General features: G+C 47.8%; 1 protein-coding gene across 1 annotated transcript in view; it reads left to right on the top strand.

Moving 5' to 3' along the window:
* Positions 1-19,230, top strand: part of sipa1l2 (signal-induced proliferation-associated 1 like 2) — a 109,257-nt gene that overhangs the window by 51,677 nt on the left and 38,350 nt on the right. The window contains 6 exon segments of the mRNA XM_048248997.1: positions 3,677-3,851; positions 5,006-5,109; positions 7,555-7,712; positions 8,975-9,599; positions 13,340-13,614; positions 17,985-18,233. Of these exon segments, the coding sequence (XP_048104954.1) occupies positions 3,677-3,851; positions 5,006-5,109; positions 7,555-7,712; positions 8,975-9,599; positions 13,340-13,614; positions 17,985-18,233 (1,586 nt within the window).

Raw genomic sequence — 19,230 nt, 5'->3', positions numbered from 1 at the left:
AACTGGTAATTAGCCAGTCCCCACTGCTGCTGCAGCAGGCTGGCTTTGTAATTACCGACCTTGATCACAGGGATTTGGAACACGGACCCGCAGTTAAACCCACTTCTGTTCTCCTCCGTCCACTGTCGGCTACGACACTGACCACTTTAAAAGACTTTCAAATGGGAAAAGGAAGACAACGCTCAACAAGACACGCAAGATCCGAAGCCCCATCATTTCAATCGTTCAACTAACGTTGTTGAAACGTTGGTGGCCATGACCATAAATAAACCATGAACGGCAACAGTGTTAACCAATGCGTTAAGTAATTGTTAGTCCTCATTATCATAAAATATAATGCACGGCTTGATAAAGAGTAAGCACTAACCTGAGTGTCAAACATGAATGTATTACGGTTTGTTGAGACTGTTGGGGCTACATTTTTGGTCGTGCGAATAAAACGGCATTGGCTAGTGTTGGTGAAGGGACGTAGATCGTTGCCTGTGTTCATCTGCAGTGTCAGCTGCCTCGTTTTGACAAAGGAATGTCTTCCTGTGGATGGGTGGGGGGTAAGAGAAATCTATAAGGTCATAATGGTGGAGAGGGTAGAGAGGGGTGTCTGTATTTGGATAAGGTGTAACAGAGTAGATTTGTTTGAAGAAGAAAGCACTTTTTCTCTCTTATACCCCCTCCCCCTCAAAGCTCTCTCTCTCTCTCTCTCTCTCTCTCTCTCTCACTCTCTCACTCACTCTCTCTCTCACTCACACACACACACACACACACACACACACACACACACACACACACACACACACACACACACACACACACAGAGATGTGCACTTTCCTTATCTGGGAATTAAATTGAAATTGTCGGGGGAGTATGAGAAGCAGTCTTTCGTTTCATCGACCGACCGGGGTCTTGGATCAAATCGACACCACTAAAAATATTTGCTCACCTCAGGGCAAAGTCAGGGGGTGGGGGATGTGGAGTCTCGTGTGTGTGTGTGTGTGTGTGTGTGTGTGTGTGTGTGTGTGTGTGTGTGTGTGTGTGTGTGTGCATGGTGTGTGGGTGATGATGATGATGACGGTAAAAGGAGAGAGAGTGAGAAGAGATCGACACGAGCTGTATTACTTTATAATTGAAGAGCGGCGTAATCCGAGACGCCCCATGAGAGAGAGCAGGAGCGAGGGAGGAAAGAGAGAGAAGAGAGAGAGGAAACAAGAGAGCGAGAGAGACAGACAGACAGAGAGGGAGGGAGACGAGAATCGGCAGCCTCTCAGAGGACCCCCACCCCACCCCAAACACACCCCTGCAGGCATTCTGGCACAAAGACGGGCGCAATAAACTTTTGATTATTTTTTCATGAGCGTTGTTTTCATATGGTCATCCTCCAGGCGTCCATCTCCATCTCTGGCCTGCTCCCTCCCTCACCCCGTCTCTCTCCTGGTCCCGAGTAGCCTCAGGCCCGAGTCCGCCCGCCTCCGTTAAGCATACGCTGGATTCCAAGCCGTGGAAAGAGAGACGGTGGTGGTGGTGGGGGATGGTTGGAAGTGGGGGGGACAAAATTAGCATATAGGGAAGGACGGAGCGGTCGAGGGGCACCAAGGGAGTGCCGCAGCACAGCACAGCACAGCAGAGCAGAGCACGAGGCTCCAGGCTCCAGGGGCGCTCCTGCTGGATCCATTAAGAGGTGGAGGAGAGATGGAGGAGAAAGGAATTGGGTGGTTGGGGGTATAGGGGGTGTTATTTTTTGTGCAGCCAAAAAAAGAAAAAGAAAAGAACGGCGTCTACTGCCACTTAAGAGGCGGAGAGGAAGAAAGACGGCTGTCGCCATGACGACCGGTCGGGCAACCCACAGCGAGTGTTTGACCCTGTCTGCTGGTGGAGTGGCCACCAGATGCAGGTGGCTGATGCATCTGGACCTGAAGTCCTTTCCTCATTTGCCCTTTTTCTTTCTCCATTCCTTTGTTCCTCTGTGTTTCTTTCATCCTTTCATTCTTTTTGTTCATTTTTCATCTTGTCCTCATTACTTTTTCTTTTCTCTATTACAGTATGTATTATCCTATAGCCCTTTCTTTCTTTCTCTCTTTCTTTCTTTCTTTCTTTCTTTCTTTCTTTCTTTCTTTTTTCTTCAACCAACATTCAATCAATTTTTTCCATCCTTACAGTTTTTTTCACTGATCTGTCACTCTTTCTTTCTTTCTTTCTTTCTTTCTTTCTTTCTTTCTTTCTTTCTCTCTCTCTCTCTCTCTCTCGTCATCTCTCTTTCTCTCCTCTTGCTGCCATCTCTGTAATATCCTCCACTCGGCTCTGCTTTGGCAGCTTTATTAATTCCCCTTATATTGCTCCATTCTCCGGGGGGTGGGGTATCCTGATAAATAATGCAGAGTTCCCCCAAAGGCAACCGTCGTGCGGCACCCCCCGCCAGTGATCACCCCTCCCTCCCACCACCACCACCACACTTCAGTTGGCTCCGTCTAAAGCCCAGACCAGCCAGCCACCCCCCGTCCAGATTGATGGGGCACTTAGCTGGACAATCTCCCACCGTATGCCTCCAAGATAGGTATTGATGGCCGTTCTGTTTGAAAAGCGGTTAGTGGTAAAGTCCACCACCACCCTCCCGCTTCACCTTCCCATGTAAGTGCTGTGGACGGAGGGTGGTGGTCAGGGTGCTGTGGACAGAGGGTGGTGGTCAGGGACAGAGGGTGGTGGTCAGGGTGCTGTGGACAGAGGGTGGTGGTCAGGGTGCTGTGGATAGAGGGTGGTGGTCAGGGGTTCAGGCTGTGTTCTCAGCTGGTGTGTGTGTGTCTGTGTCTGTGTGTGTCTGTGTCTGTGTCTGTGTCTGTGTGTGTTTTGATACTTGATACACACTCTGCACCTGGCAGAGTAAACCTGTACCTGGGAATTTGCAATAGCACAAGGTCTTTACAGCTTTTTACTGGTTTGAATGATTGTCTATGCGAGTGTCTTTTATATTCTCTACTGTATGTTCCTGCCTTTTTTTAACCTGATTGGCACCAAGACAAATTCCAATCAACTGTGTTGACATGGCAATAAAGTATTGAACTGAACTTGAACTTATTTTTTAATGTTTGGGTATTACATTTTCAGTCAATATGTTACCTTTTTGTCAGGGAAGGCAAGGGAACTTCTCATAAACTGTTTGTGAATTGATGCCAAAATGTGTTGTTTGTTGAAAATACTTCTTCTGTTCAATCTTCTACCTCATTTCTCTTGTCTTGTTCTCTTTCTCAGTCTATCCATTTTTCATAAACGTTCACTTTGCCTTCCTTGTACTCCCCATTTGTCTCACTTTATTTCCCCTCTGTCTCTCTCCCCTCCCTTCACTGCCCCTCCCTCAATCCAAATATTCTTCTCTTCTTCTCTTTCCATCCATTCCTTTAATCTCTATCTCTCTCTCTCTCTCCATCTTACCCTCTGTCCTGTCTAGTTCTCAAATTAAAAATGAGAAAATGGTCTAATAAAGGTGTATAATCTCTCTCTCTCTCTCTCTCTCTCTCTCTCTCTCTCTCTCTCTCTCTCTCTCTCTCTCTCTCTCTCTCTCTCTCTCTCTCTCTCTCTCTCTCTCTCTCTCTCTCTCTCTCCCTCTCTCTCTCTCTCTCCCTCTCTCTCCCTCTCTCTCTCTCTCTCTCTCTCTCTCTCTCCTCTCTCTCTCTCTCTCTCTCTCCGTAGTTGAGTTTCCAGCACAAGGTGGGCATCCTCTACTGCAAGGCGGGCCAGAGCACGGAGGAGGAGATGTACAACAACGAGTCGGCCGGTCCGGCCCTCGAGGAGTTCCTGGAGCTGCTCGGCCAGCGCGTCCGCCTCAAGGGCTTCACCAAGTACCGCGCCCAGCTGGACAACAAGAGTGAGGCCACACACACACACACACACACACACACACACACACACACACACAGACACACATAGGAATGGCCTGCACCCTCACAATATGATACGTCTCGTGGTACGGAGGCCACGATGGGCCACATGTCCAGACTCAATAATGGCCATGTCCATAACAGAATTCACTCCAGCAGCTACACTTTATAATTTTCTGAAATAGCAAAGGCAAAACCTTTAGGATCACATGACTTAAAACAGTTCAACTCAGACTTAAGGAGTGGTCCAGCCTGAGATGGAATGGACATCCATCACCATTTTGGTTAAAGGGAAATGCTGTCGCTTTGCTTTGCTTTGGCACAGCAGGGCAAATGGACGAATGATTGAAATTGTGCACAATAATACACACACACACACACACACACACACACACACACACACACACACACACACACCACACACACACACCACACACGCAGGCACACACACAAGACTACAGTAACCTGAAATTGCAACCAGCCAGTTGTGAAGAAAGAATTTCCCGTTCAAGGCCTGGCTGATGGTTGTCTAAAAAAACCCTCTTAAGTGTGGCGTTTTCACATTTTTCTTCTTTAACACACACACACACACACACCAACGGCTAGACCATTCCTATGCACCTATATGGCCCCATATGCAAACATACAGACACATGTGATTGTGAAGATGCATGCACTCATGCATATAATTTGCATTTTATGTTACAGGCGATGGCCTCAATATGTTTCCATGTTTCAAGGGATTCTGCTGATTTATGACGATCCCTAACATTTGTTATCATGACAATTTACGGATTTGCAATGTATTTTAGTTAACTATGTGTTTTCGTTTTCGCTGATAACTCTGACTGTGTCTCAATCACTCGTTTGTGTTTTGTTTGTTTGTTTATTTATTTATTTATTTATTTTACTTTTTTTTCTGCTTTTCATTTTTATATTTTCTTTAGTTTATTCTCTCTCTTTCCCTCAAATTCGAAAAAAAAATGAACGTCACTTTACTACCATTACAGAAACAGATTGTCCAAAGCATAACACAATAAAACGACAAATTAATGTGTTGCACAATATTGAAAAATGTGATTCTAGAATACACAGTGATATCCAATAATGTCTGTCTCCTCTCTTCCTTTGTCTGTTTCAGCGGACTCCACGGGCACCCACTCCCTCTACACTGCCTACAAGGACTACGAGCTGATGTTCCACGTCTCCACAATGCTCCCCCACACACCCAACAATAGACAGCAGGTGTGTGTGTGTATCTATCTATGTGTCTATTGGAAGTGGTTGTTTGCAGGACAACAACCCTTTGTGAGTGCGTATGCTCATTTGTGTCTTTTTGTCTGTTTGTATGTCTGCATGTTTGTTTTGTCTGTGTGTGTGTGTGTGTAAAAGAGGGGTTTTGCAAGACACCATGCCTTTGTGTGCGTGTGTGTGTGTGAGGATGCCTCCGTTGCTTAACACCTACTTAAGACTTCACACAGCGTTTTACGGGGCTTATTCCGCGTCCACTGCCCACACACCATGTGTGTGACTGGCCAACGGCGTCTCGCTGCGTTCAAATTAGTTCCTCCCCAGCTCCGTAAGCTGTGCTCAGCTCCTGGTCCATGTCTCTCACCCCCCCCTCCCCTCTCATCTCATCTCTTCCACCTCACAGCTCCTTCATCCCCTCAACCCCACACCACCACCCAGCGCTTTCCCTGAGCTTCGTTAATCACCAATATTTGCGCTGTGCCAGGGTGCGTCGTCATGGCAACCACTGCGACGCGCGCGCTCGCACACACACACACACACACACACACACACACACAGTGCCCATTCCACTCAGCGGCAACCATCTCCATCTGTACCCCCCCACCACCCCATCAACACCATCACACACACACACCCCCCCACACTTTTGGAGGCTAACAGCTCCCTCCTCCTCTCCCATCATCTCATCTACACACACGCACACACACGCACGCACGCACGCACACACACACACACACACACACACACACACACACACCTCCTGCCTCCCGGCCCTATCTGTATGTCTGGGGAGGAGCAATTAGATCCATGTCTTTTGTGTGCAACAAGATGCACACAGCAGAGTGGGGAAAGAAAACGAGGAGGCGTGGAGGAGAGGAGAGAGGAGGAGTGGAGTGGAGGAGAGTGGAGGAGTGGAACGGAGGCATGGGGTGGGATGTGTGGAGAGAGAGAGGGACGGAGGGAGGGAGAGATGGAGAGGAGAGAAAGAGAGACGAGAGGAAGGAAGGAGGGAGGGAGGGAGGGAGGTGGCGGGGTGGGGTGGGGTGGTGTTGGGGGTTGAATTCAGAGCTGTGATGGAGCTGTGAACCCCTGAGACTCCTGCTGGCTTCATTGGTCCTTTGTCTTTGCTGGCGGGAGACCTCCATCCCAGCCAACGCGTCCAGATGGAGCGATTGTGACTGCCTCTCAAACTCATTCACTCGTTCACTCTGCAGGAGGGGGTTAAGAGAGAGAGAGAGAGAGAGACTGTGTGTCTTTGTGTGTATGTGTGTGTGTGTGTGTGTTAGGGGGGTTGGGATGTTGTGGGGCAGATTCAACATTACACTCTGCAAGACGAGAGATATTTCGAAGGCCACAGCAAAAAGATTGCCTCAGGGGCTTTCTCTCTTCTCTATGTGAGTGTGAGTGAATCTCTCTGTGTGTGTGACTGTGTGTGTGTGCGCGTATGTGGGGTGGTCGGCAATGATGAAGCCATACGCTGGCGTGCCCAGGTCTGAGTCATTCCCTGCTCAGATCCCCTTAAGCCAATCGATGGTAAATGCCACACGGCCATGCTCCTGGAGAGCGCTCATCCGACACAGAAAATGGAACTGGCACTTGTCTTCCTCCATCTTTTTATTCCCTCTCTTATAAAGCAGTCAAGGTGTGGACATGGTCTTGGCCCAGAACTGTGTGAGTGTGTATAGATTGTGTGTGTGTGCGTGTGTGTGTGTGTGGCGTGTGTGTGTGTGTGTGTGGCCGTGTGTGTGAGCGAGTAAGGGGGATGGATCAGCTTTGGCTCTCTTGTGGCGTTGCGTGCTTCCCAGGGGCTGTAATTACCATCTTTGTGTGTCCTCGGGATCATTGGAGATTGTGGCCGGATTAGCGATAATCTCTGACAGCGCGCCCCTGTAGGGTCTCCCGCCTTAGGACCACGGTAGTGGACCCACCGCACATGCCCACCATACGCTACCTTTACCCCCCCCCCCACCTCTCTCTCCTTCCTTGGGCAACGGTTGTTGCCCCCTCCTGCCCTCTTGCTCTGTCTCAGATGGGGCAGATTGAGGTTCAAGGGGTCTGTCCATGCAGCCTGTTTCAACTAGCTCTGTGTATGCGGTTTGCACTTGAGGCAGTTGAAGGCCACGTACATATATATAGACGTGTATTTTTTCGTTTGGTCATCTCATGTGAACTATTAGGAGTTCAGCTGTGTGAGGTAAGCTTTTCACATTCAGTAGTCATTTTTTTTTTTTTTTTTTTTTTTTTTTTTATCCTCAGTCCCTTGAGGTAACACATCCAACCAAACGTAAAACGCCGCAAACATGATGCCATGTGGCTTGGCATGTGGCTTGGCATGTGTTAGTTATGAAAGAGAGTCCAATCATCCACATCCGTTCACGTCGACAGTGTCTTGTCCCCATGTTTGTTGTTGTTGTTTACCCATGTTGCTCTTCTGTTTAGCTGCTGAGGAAGAGGCACATTGGGAACGACATCGTCACCATCATCTTCCAGGAGCCTGGTGCGCTCCCCTTCACGCCCAAAAACATCCGTTCCCACTTCCAGCACGTCTTCATCATCGTCCGAGCACACAGCCCCTGCACTGAGGACGTCTCTTACAGGTGAGGCACCTGCCCCTCACTTTATTTTACTTGATATATAATATGTTATGTTGTATAATATTATTATACATTATTATTAAATATTGCGTTAATATTGGTTTGTGTATTATTTTTGCACTATTTGTCAGCAAAACAACAGCAGCAAAACAACAAAATGCAGGCCACGAAATGATTTATCTTATATTGTTGTTATTATTGTTATTATTGTATATTTATCTTATATAATTGTATTTCTATTAGTCTAATGTTTGTAATATTCTTGTGTCAATATTTTTCTTTGTTATCCCTCCGATGTTGGTTTGCACCTCAGGTCCTTATGCAAACTGGTTTTTGAAAGATTTCAAGCAGGGCTCTGTCACTAAGAAGAGTCAATCTAATTTCCCAAGTCCATAATCTCATCTCTGTGCGGTTGAAATAACGATAAAATTGATTGAAGACAAAATAAGCAGGCACGATTTATATATTCCATGAATCTTCCCTGCATGCCGTGGAGAGGAAGTGGCGAAGACGAAGGGATAAGAATGACCGTAATTGAATTGAAAGCCTCCCTGCTTCCCTCTCTCCCTCCTCATCCCCCCTTGCTCCTATTCCATCCTTGCTCTTGACTCTGAGGCAAGCTAAACTTGTGCTTTTAATGCGACAGTGATCTAATGCCCCCCCCCAACAGAACTGCTTGCTGCTTGTCATTATCTCGGGGATCAGCTGAGCAAAGATCTGTGACTCGGAGCCGAGTAAATTAAGATTTTGATCTCGCCAGACCGTGGGAGATTAAGGGTGGGATGAGTGGGAGTGCAGGTCTTTCCTGCTCTGAGCCTCAGAAGCATGTCTTGCGAGTCCTGAGGTGGACGATAAAAAAACATTTTAATGGGTTTTGTTTTTATTTGTTTTTTGTTTTCTGTTTTTCCTTACGGAAGAGATTTACCTCCTCCTCACTGTTACTGAGAACTAATCTGAAAGCAAAGTGTAACGAATTTCCTGTTGAGTGTAATATAGAAGCACTTGAGATATTTTCTGTCAAAGTTAAACATCTAGGCTAATGTATGGTTGTGTCTCAAATGTCCATTTCCCACTTGTAATGTGTCACACTTTAATCAATCAAATGAAACAAAAGTTTGTCATAAATACTTCTCACTTTTAACTTGCATACTCTTGATGAAAGTACATAAATAGCACACATAAATTGTGCTGAAAAATGTGAAAGTCAAGTTTGTCATGACGATGTGGTTTCCGCTCACGGATTGTTTTTCTGTCCTTGTGTCCAGTGTGTCCGTGTCCCGCTCCAAAGACGTGCCGGCCTTCGGCCCGCCCATCCCCAAGGGTGTGACCTTCCCCAAGTCGGCCGTCTTCCGGGACTTCCTGCTCACCAAGGCCATCAACGCGGAGAACGCCGCGCACAAGTCGGACAAGTTCCGCGCCATGGCCACGCGCACGCGCCAGGAGTACCTGCGCGACCTGGCCGAGAACTTCGCCGGCTCTGCGCCCCTGGACTCGTCCGGCGGCGGTGGCGGCGCCAAGTTCAGCTTCATCACGCTGAAGCCGCCCGCAAGGGAGCTGCCCCGCCGCCAACGCCAAGACCTGCAGAGCAGCGGCGCCGTCACCTGGGCGGTGGTCGCGCGCGACAACGACGCCAATCCCATCGTTGGCAGCCCCGTCTCCCCCGGCGACTTGTCCTGCTGTCTGCTGGTCGTCTCCAACGAGTTTGTAGTGCTCATCGAGGAGGCCTCCAAGGAGGTGGTGTTCAACTGCTACTGCCGCGACGTGATTGGCTGGAACATGTTCTCGCCGCTGGGCCGCATGAAGCTGTACCACGAGCGAGGCTCTTGCCTGGCCTTCTCCATGCAGGACGGCTGTGGGGACGAAGTGCGGGAGATCGCCAACAGGCTGGAGGTAAGAAGCACCTGAAGCATGCGTTTGGAACTTGTGTTGTCATGGTGTTGTCATTGTTTTGTCATTTTTAGACATGAAAGATTTTGTTAAGATCTGTAGAATCCCATGAAGGGACATGAAGGATGCATTGGATTGATCAAGGCTGCAGTGGTAGGATCAGGATTTTATTTGTTGGAAAAGAATGACAGTTGGAAAGAGTTGCAAAGGGATTCTTGTAGGGTTGAGCTACAAGAATTCCTTTGCAACTCTTTAAGATTAAGTTGGGGTGAGTTCAAAATTAAGTTGGGGTGAGTTCAATCAATAGAATCAATACCATCCTTCTCATAGAGGGATTGTATCACAGAGAGTCTCTCTCTCTTTAATTAGTATGTATCTAGTTAGCGTTTTGCAACAGAAAATAATCAAGGTGAGACCAAAGACCTTTAGTGTCCTTTAAAACAGGAGAGCCAGGATGCATGTAGGACTCCCAGCAGGGTGAAGATATGGTGGTGTACCTTTGATTTGGAAAGGTACAGAGTGCTGTTAGGAAATGTAATGCTATTGAGCGTTTCCTCTGGAAGGATCCTATTGATTATTGGGACCTGCTGGGTGAGCATGTGAATGCTTGCATGTCTCTTGTCTTTGCGTACCCTCTCAGCCTTTTCAAACACAGCACACATTCCATAACCTCTTAGTAAGGCCAGTGGGTAGATGGGGGAGTGGGGGGTGGGAGTAGTTCAGTCGAGGTAATCACAAAGACTTGTGACCTGTTTAAAATGGACAGAAGTGAACCTCTAAATCTCCTTAATGGTAGCTGGATGACATGGTCTTACCTGACAGCTTCACGCTCCCACCCGTGTTTCATCATCACCGTAGCAGGGCACATCCCCATGAGCACACACACACACACACACACACACACACACACAGTTCATCACCTTTCATCCCATCGACCCCTCTCAAACACCCACTAACCTTGACACGTACTTGCCCTCCGAGGTGAGGCGTAAAGCCCACTAACCGTATTACCGTGAGAAGACTCCTGTTTGCCTTTTAGTCCTGCTCATTAGGATCAGGCATTTGCGGTGGATTAAGTCTTCTGCTGGAGGTCTGCTGGTTGGTGGGTTTGTTGGGGGGGGTTAGCTAATGACCCACCGCGGCGACTCAGCACATTGGCAGGTGTGCGCCTCATTAAAAACGCCTCACCTTCACCTCGGATGTTTGCCCGCAGGGTGTGTGTGTGTGTGTGTGTGTGTGTGTGTGTGTGTGTGTGTGTGTGTGTGTGTGTGTGTGTGTGTGCGTGTGCATACGGTACATTCACAAACGCCTCTAATGTCGGCTCTTCCGGCCTTCACGTGTTATAAATATAGTGGCAGCACTGGCACACACACAGCATCTTTCCAGCCTCCCAGCACCGCGCCAAGCAGGTGGAGGTCAGAGAGAGAGGGAGAGAGAGAGGGGAGAGAGAGAGGGAGAGAGAGAGAGGGAGAGAGAGAGAGGGAGAGAGCGAGGGAGAAAGAGAGAGGGGGAGAAAGGGAGAGAGAGAGGGAGAAAGAGAGAGAGGGAGAGAGAGAGAGAGCTGGCAGATAGAGTCTCTGCTGGAGAAGTCACCTTTCTCTCCCTCCCTTTCTCCCTTTAGAGCTGTGTCAGGGAGGTACTGTAGCTCAGCCTCACATCAACACAAGCAGAGTTAAAGGTGTAGTAGGTGTAGTAGTCACATCAACACCAGCAGAGTTAAAGGTGTAGTAGGTAGTTCAGCATCACATGTAGTTCAGCATCACATGTAGTTCAGCATCACATCAAGACCAGCAGAGTTAAAGGGGTAGTAGGTGTAGTAGTCACATCAACACCAGCAGAGTTAAAGGTGTAGTAGTCACATCAACGCCAGCAGAGTTAAAGGTGTAGTAGTCACATCAACACCAGCAGAGTTAAAGGTGTAGTAGTCACATCAACGCCAGCAGAGTTAAAGGTGTAGTAGTCACATCAACACCAGCAGAGTTAAAGGTGTAGTAGTCACATCAACACCAGCAGAGTTAAAGGGGTAGTAGGTAGTTCAGCATCACATGTAGTTCAGCATCACATCAAGACCAGCAGAGTTAAAGGGGTAGTAGGTGTAGTAGTCACATCAACGCCAGCAGAGTTAAAGGTGTAGTAGTCACATCAACGCCAGCAGAGTTAAAGGTGTAGTAGTCACATCAACACCAGCAGAGTTAAAGGTGTAGTAGTCACATCAACACCAGCAGAGTTAAAGGTGTAGTAGTCACATCAACACCAGCAGAGTTGAAGGTGTAGTAGTCACATCAACACCAGCAGAGTTAAAGGTGTTATCATGAATCGATACTTCAAAAGTATTTTTCCACCCACGGTAACTCTCAGATGTGTGTAAAATAACCCTCCTCTAACTGCTTGTGCGACCAGGGCCCTGGGTTTGGAGCCATGCCTCTGTGTTCCCACATACAGGACCAGAGGAAATGCCTTTGGGGTGGGGAGGGGGGAGAGAGGAACTTGAGTTCAGCAAGCGGGCGGTCTCATTTTGGTTTGGGACATTTTTGCCGACTGATTCAGGAGATGAGTGGATTGCTGGTTAATGAACTCGCCAGATTTGGTACACGGGGGGTAATGCTCTGGAAGTCTCTCTCTCTCTCTCTCTCTCTCTCTCTCTCTCTCTCTCTCTCTCTCTCTCTCTCTCTCTCTCACTTCACCATCATCCGAAGCAGCAGAGATTTTGTCAGATTTTGTCCCCCTGGCCGTGTTGAAAAAAGAAAGCCACTGAGATTAGAGGAGTTTGAGGTCCAGGGGTGATCTTGTTAAAAGCTCCTGTAATCACCAGGCCTGAGTGTGGAAAAGGGAAAGCAAATCTTCGGATTGAGCACTCACCTCAGGTGACTCGTTGTGGACTTCTTAGTCCACCACTGGGCACTAGTGTCAGTCATAACCATTGCGTTATCTATTTCTCTATATGTCCGTTCACCCACTCACCATTCCATCAATATTTTGAGGAAGTATTGTTTCTACATTATCAAAATGGACTTTGTGTTTTACGCAACGTAACTTTAGCTTTTCTTACACCATCAGTCTGGTTCACATTCTGTTTTTCGTGCTTTTTGCTTCACATTATTTCTGTCCATTTCTGTTCTCTCTCTCTCTCTCTCTCTCTCTCTCTCTCTCTCTCTCTCTCTCTCTCCCGTCCCTCAGTCTCAAATTCAAATGAAGTGCTTTATTGGCATGACAAATAGACTGCTTGAATTGCCAAAGCAGCCATTAAATAGAAAGAGCAGGAAATCAGAAATCTCTATCTGATATTCTGTCTTGAATTATGACTTTACTCTCCGGGGCACCACTATGCACGCTTCTATCTATCTATCTATCTATCTATCTATCTAGAATTTTCTACCAGTTTCTGTATGTTTTTCTCTCTTTGAGGCCCTTCTCCCCATCTCGGCTGTGAAGAGACTGCCATTAAAGCAACTTTCCAGTGGTACATTCTAGACTATCTATCTATAATTTCTCTTCCAAAATATGAAATAGAAACATATGACATAAGCCATCATTTTCCGTGAGACTGGAGGGTCGAGCAGAGTCAAGGATCCTCACTGATGTGAATGATCACACGATATTCAATATTACTGATGGCATCAAGGTGGTGGGGGCCCCCACATCAAATCAATACTGTCATTATACTGTAATTATAATGAGTATTACAGTAAATAAGTATAATACTGTAATTTGTCTTCCTGCGCCCTGCCCCCCTCCCCCTCCAGATTGTGACACGAGGCTGTGAGACGGTGGAGATGACGCTGCGGCGGAACGCGGTGGGCCAGCTGGGCTTCCACGTGAACTTCGAGGGCGTGGTGGCGGACGTGGAGCCGTTCGGCTTCGCCTGGCAGGCGGGCCTACGGCAGGGCTGCCGCCTGGTGGAGATCTGCAAGGTCACCGTGGCCACGCTGTCGCACGAGCAGATGATTGACCTGCTGCGCACCTCCGCCACCGTCACCGTCACTGTGGTGCACGCGCACGAGGACGGCACCCCCCGCAGGTAGCAAAACACCCATGCACACGTACCTAATTAATACACATACACACACACACACACACCTCCTCACACACACACACACACCTCACACTGCAGTATGCTTTCTCTCTCTCTTTCACTTTCTCTCTCTCTATCACACACATACACATACACACACACACACACACACACACACACACCTCACACTGCAGTATGCTTTCTCTCTCTCTCTCACACACACACACATACATACACACACACACACACACACACACACACACACACACACACACACACCACACCTCACACTGCAGTATGCTTTCTCTCTCTCTCTATTACACACATATACATACACATACACACACACACACACCTCACACTGCAGTATGCTTTCTCTCTCTCTCTATCACACACATACACATACATACACATACACACACACACACACACACACACACACACACAAACACACACACACCTCACACTGCAGTATGCTCTCTCACTCTCTTTCACTTTTTCTCTCTCTCTATCACACACACACACTCACACTCACTCTCTCACACACACACACACACACACACACACACACACACACACACACTGCTTGCATTGCAGGGGTTATTCTCTGCACATCATGACTCATATCACTGAGGTTCTTTGCACACGTCGGTACTCATGAGATTATTTTACATGCTCATGCACTGATATTGCAGAGGTACTTTGCATGTATCTTTGTTCAAGGTTTTTTTTTTTTTTGTGTATTCGTTGCGACTGGCTCTGTGGCTCCGTTTGCATCTGTGAATACAAATTCGTATTACGAAGGTCTGATGACTGCATCGAAACGCGATTGGTCAGCGCGGTTCCCTCCGCTTTGGCAGCCTCGGTGAGGTGAAGAGCGGTGTCATGCGGAGCCACAGAACTGTGGTAGTGTGTATCTGTGGAGTTGCGCAACAAGAGCTGTCAATGTTGTTTTTTTTTTCTTTTTTTTTTTTTTTCTGATGTTTCCGTTATGTCAGAATTGCTTTCTCTAATACTCTGATCTCTCTGTTCAAAAAAAGAGATAATTTCCTCTAAATCTACGTTGCTCCCCGAGCGACACAGTCGTGTTACGAAATCAAAGCGGGACGTCTAAAAAAAAAAAAAAAAAGGGAGTGAAAGAAACTCTGCGACTCTTTCCAGTGTCCTCCGGTCCTCACACTCCGCTCCGATCTTCCCTCGCCAGCTAATCCTCTTAGACTAATCGCTCAAACTTGCAGCCAAGCAGGCTTTTCCACGCCGTGAGTCACAAAACACAAAAACAAACACACACACACACACACACACAAACAAAAACTCAACATGGGACAGGCATCGCACAGACAGCTGAGCAAGCAGGATGGTGTGGACCCCCCCTGGGGTGCAGTGTCATGTTTGCAGGTGTTGAGGGTATTTTACAGGTGATGGGGACTGCTGGATAAACAAAAAGAAAAGAAAAACAAATCCATGATTAGCAGAAGAAAGAAGAAGGTCCAGTTTAAACTGGGCAAACAAGGGTAGCGGTCCAGTTTAAACTGGGCAAACAAGGGTAGCGGTCCAGTTTAAACTGGGTAGACAAGGGTAGCGGTCCAGTTTAAACTGGGCAAACAAGGGTAGCGGTCCAGTTTAAACTGGGCAAACAAGGGTAGCGGTCCAGTTTAAACTGGGTAGACAAGGGTAGCGGTCCAGTTTAAACTGGGCAAACAAGGGTAGCGGTCCAGTTTAAACTGGGCAAACAAGGGTAGCGGTCCAGTTTAAACTGGGTAGGCAGGGGTAGTGGTCCAGTTTAAACTGGGCAAACAAGGGTAGCGGTCCAGTTTAAACTGGGCAAACAAGGGTAGCGGTCCAGTTTAAACTGGGTAGGCAGGGGTAGTGGTCCAGTTTAAACTGGGCAAACAAGGGTAGCGGTCCAGTTTAAACTGGGTAGGCAGGGGTAGCGGTCCAGTTTAAACTGGGTAGGCAGGGGTAGCAGTCCGGTTTAAATTAAGTGGGCAGGGGTAGCGGTCCAGTTTAAACTGTGTAGGCAGGGGTAGCGGTCCAGTTTAAACTGGGTAGGCCGGGGTAGCGGTCCGGTTTAAACTAAGTGGGCATGGGTAGCGGTCCAGTTTAAACTGGGTAGGCAGGGGTAGCGGTTGCTGGCAGGCAGGAAGGGGGCTGGATGAAGAACAGAAAAGAAATGGCCCTCTATGGGCAGCAGAAGAGAAGAGAAGAGCGCAAACAGTAGTTTAAAACGGGGAGGCAGAGAGCCAGATGTTTCTGGTGAAGTGGGGGGTATGGGTGGGGGGGGGGGGGGTGTTGATCCCCCAAATTGGCTGGATGGTTTGGACAGATGAAATGAAAAAGTAAAGCCTATAGAGTTTAATACGGTCTGGACTGACTGCAACCCAGTATACCCTGAGAGACACACACACACACACACAGACACACTCACAGACACACAGACACTGGCCCCAGCGTAAAAGATAAGGCCCTGGCTTAGAACTCTGTGATGTTTTGAGTTTGTATGAGAAAGCCTCCAAGCTGTGAGGGTATTTGAGGAGATTCAGAGCAAAGTCCATTTGAAACCTCGGTCACGGAGACGTCTGGAGGAAACCGTTAGACTGGCTCCGATCATTACCATAGCGGCTCGTTACCAAGTCACAGTCAAGTCTCACTGAGCGAGCCGAGTTTCCCCGCATCAGCATCAAAAGGTCGTTTGAAGATGAGTGTGCTGCCGTCAGCATTGCCAGAGCACACAGGAGTGTGTACACACACACACACACACACACACACACACACACACACACACACACACACAGACTCACATTCACCCACACATTTACATTTAACAAATATTATGAAATTATACAGAATCATATCGTAGACCATATGTCTATTATGTTGCCCCAAGGCAAAAGAGAATCTGAGCATTAGGAGAGAGATTCTCTAGAGCATAAAGACAGAGACTCTCTAATGAGGAGACACAGCATTGGTGTCTATATATCGCGCCCTTAACACGGCCAAAAGTCGACATGTGTACACATCGTGCCAATCATGTGGTATGAACTCGCCGCTGGGGTGAGGTTGGTGTCATTACGCCTTGAGCACACACAGTTCTGCCCAAAATAGATGCCCGATAAGTGCCCAAAGTATGTTGCAATATGGCCGCTGAGTGGAGGGACTTGCTTCAGGGTGAAGGCATGATCTTTATCAAAGTCCTTTTAGGCAACACGGCTGTTCTTTCAATGTAATTAACTTAAAGAACAAACAACAAAAACAAACCAAGATGTCATCTCGCCAGATAACTTATGCCCGCAAACCAACGGCAATCAAATTGCATGGCAACCAGCGTGAAACAAATCATGAGTGAGTCACCGAGTCTCAACCAAGCGAACCATGAAGATGAGCTCGCTTGTCCCCCCACTCCCCCTTCACTCCCCACTTACTCGCTGGCTGTCATGGTCGATCAGTCTGACGTACTCCGAGGCCAAGTCCGAGCAAACGCGTCGAGGGCTGGCCTTCTCCCGGCTGCCGCGTGCGTCAGTCAGAACCCCGTTGGCTCGGAGCCATGGCCCATACCTCGCAGCCACTTCAAATCTAATTAACTGCATCGCCGCGACTCAACAAATGCATTAGGTCCGATCTATACAGTATTGATGTCATTGCGCTTCAAGGGGGCCGGGCAGAAAGGAGGACGCGATGTCCGTCAATGCGGGTCATTGGGGCCGGACGCGTTTATCATTCTACTGATATTATGGAACACGGTTTAATTTTGATGATGTGTTCTTGGGTTTGATTTACTTGTCATATTGTCTATTTCTCTCTCTCTCTCTCTCTCTCTCTCTCTCCCTCTCTCCCTCTCTCCCTCTCTCTCTCTCTCTCTCTCTCTCTCTCTCTCTCTCTCTCTCTCTCTCTCTCTCTCCCCTCATTTTTTCTTTCACTCTCCCTCTTTCTCAAATGCAAGACTATCACTCATCAGACAATACATGTAGGAGTCTTTTGGTAAAAAAATGGATGAGATTAATTCTAATACAGTATCCAGTTTCTCATTTAAAGTATTTCCAGCATGTAGGTCAGTATCACACACAGAACTCCATTTTTAAAACCATGTACTTTATCTGTTGCACTGTATAGAGAACAGCTTGAGGAAGAATTCCTCTCTCAACTGTTCAGGCCAGCCGTATATTGTAGAATATCTATTATTCATTTAGTGGAGCCACCTTAGGTATGACAACTGTTCACAATCTTTAGTGTTTCTCCATGGGGGCCTAGAATTAGGTACCTGGGAGGGACATGGCATCAGCTATTTATATTGCTAACTGGTTTGTTTATTTCTCCCTTTGTGTGTGTGTGTGTGTGTGTGTGTGTGTGTGTGTGTGTGTGCGCGCGTCTCCTCACAGGGGCTGCTCTGAGCTCTACCGCTCCCTGCCCCTGGTGGAGTACAAGCTGGACAGCGGCACCACGGCCGTGGGCACTCTGGGAGGCGCAGGCTGGCACCTTGTGCCGCTGACCCAGCAGCTGTCGCGCACCTCTCCCACGCAGGCGCCCGCACTCACCCCGTCGCCCGGGCAACAGCAGCGCTTCCACTACGCCCAGGCCACCATCTCCCGCAGCACCTCCTTCGACAAGAAGTTCCAGGATGGACAGAGGTACAGTATGGAGGCAGCACATCGATTTCTCCTGTGTTCTGCTTCTCTCCTCTCCTCTCCTCTCCTCTTCTCTTCTCTTCTCTTCTCTTCTCTTCTCTTCTCTTCTTCTCTCCTCTCCTCTTTACTCTACTCTAATTCTCTCCTCTCCTCCCCTCTCCTCTTCTCTTCTCTTCTCTTCTCTTCTCTACTCTTCTCTTCTCTTCTTCTCTCCTCTCCTCTCTACTCTACTCTAATTCTCTTCTCTTCTCTCCTCTTTACTATTCTCTTCATTTTCTTCCTTATGCATTTCTTTCTTCACTTTTCTTCTGTCCTTCTCTCTGAGTCTTTCCTTTTCTTCCCTGCTCATCTCTCTCTCTCTCTCTCTCTCTCTCTCTCTCTCTCTCTCTCTCTCTCTCTCTCTCTCTCTTCTTCTCCCCTACCCATCTGTCTGTTCCTTCTTTCCTCTTCTTTCTTTCCTCTTTCCTCCTCTCTTTTCTAGTCTTTCTTTTTCTTCACATTTCTCCTTCACCATCTGTGTGTCACTCTTCCGTGGCGAGTGGGCCCCGTGCCAGCTCCTCTTCTGTCGAAGACTTTAAACTGAGGCCTAAACCACCACATGCCCACTCTTCTGTGACTCACAAAGTTAACAAGAGTGCACCAGACTCGTCGGCAAAATACTTTCATTACAGTAAAAAATCTAAAGTTGTGTCGCTCCACCTACTGTGAGATGCCAGACTCAAGTCTCTTAAGAGTTTATTTGGTTGGATGCAGGGAAGATTATTTCATAGATGTTGAGGTCATGCTCATTGCTCATGGCAAAGTAAAACATCTCTACTGCACCTTGGGAAAAACATGTTTATGTTTAAAAATCCATGCATGGAAGTCTCTTAGGCAGTTTTGGCTGTTTGTTTTGTCTGAAGGCAAAGCAGAGCTATGCTCGACATAAATATTAAAGCAAGATCTCCTTGTAGATCAGTACACAAACCAGATGCTAGTCGACTCGGGAGCAGATCAGAAC

The sequence above is a fragment of the Alosa alosa genome, chromosome 7 (genome assembly GCF_017589495.1).
Source record: "Alosa alosa isolate M-15738 ecotype Scorff River chromosome 7, AALO_Geno_1.1, whole genome shotgun sequence".
NCBI classification, from domain to species: domain Eukaryota; kingdom Metazoa; phylum Chordata; class Actinopteri; order Clupeiformes; family Clupeidae; genus Alosa; species Alosa alosa.
The sequence above is the reverse complement of the archived record's forward strand: the minus strand, read 5'-3'. Positions and strand labels throughout refer to the sequence as shown.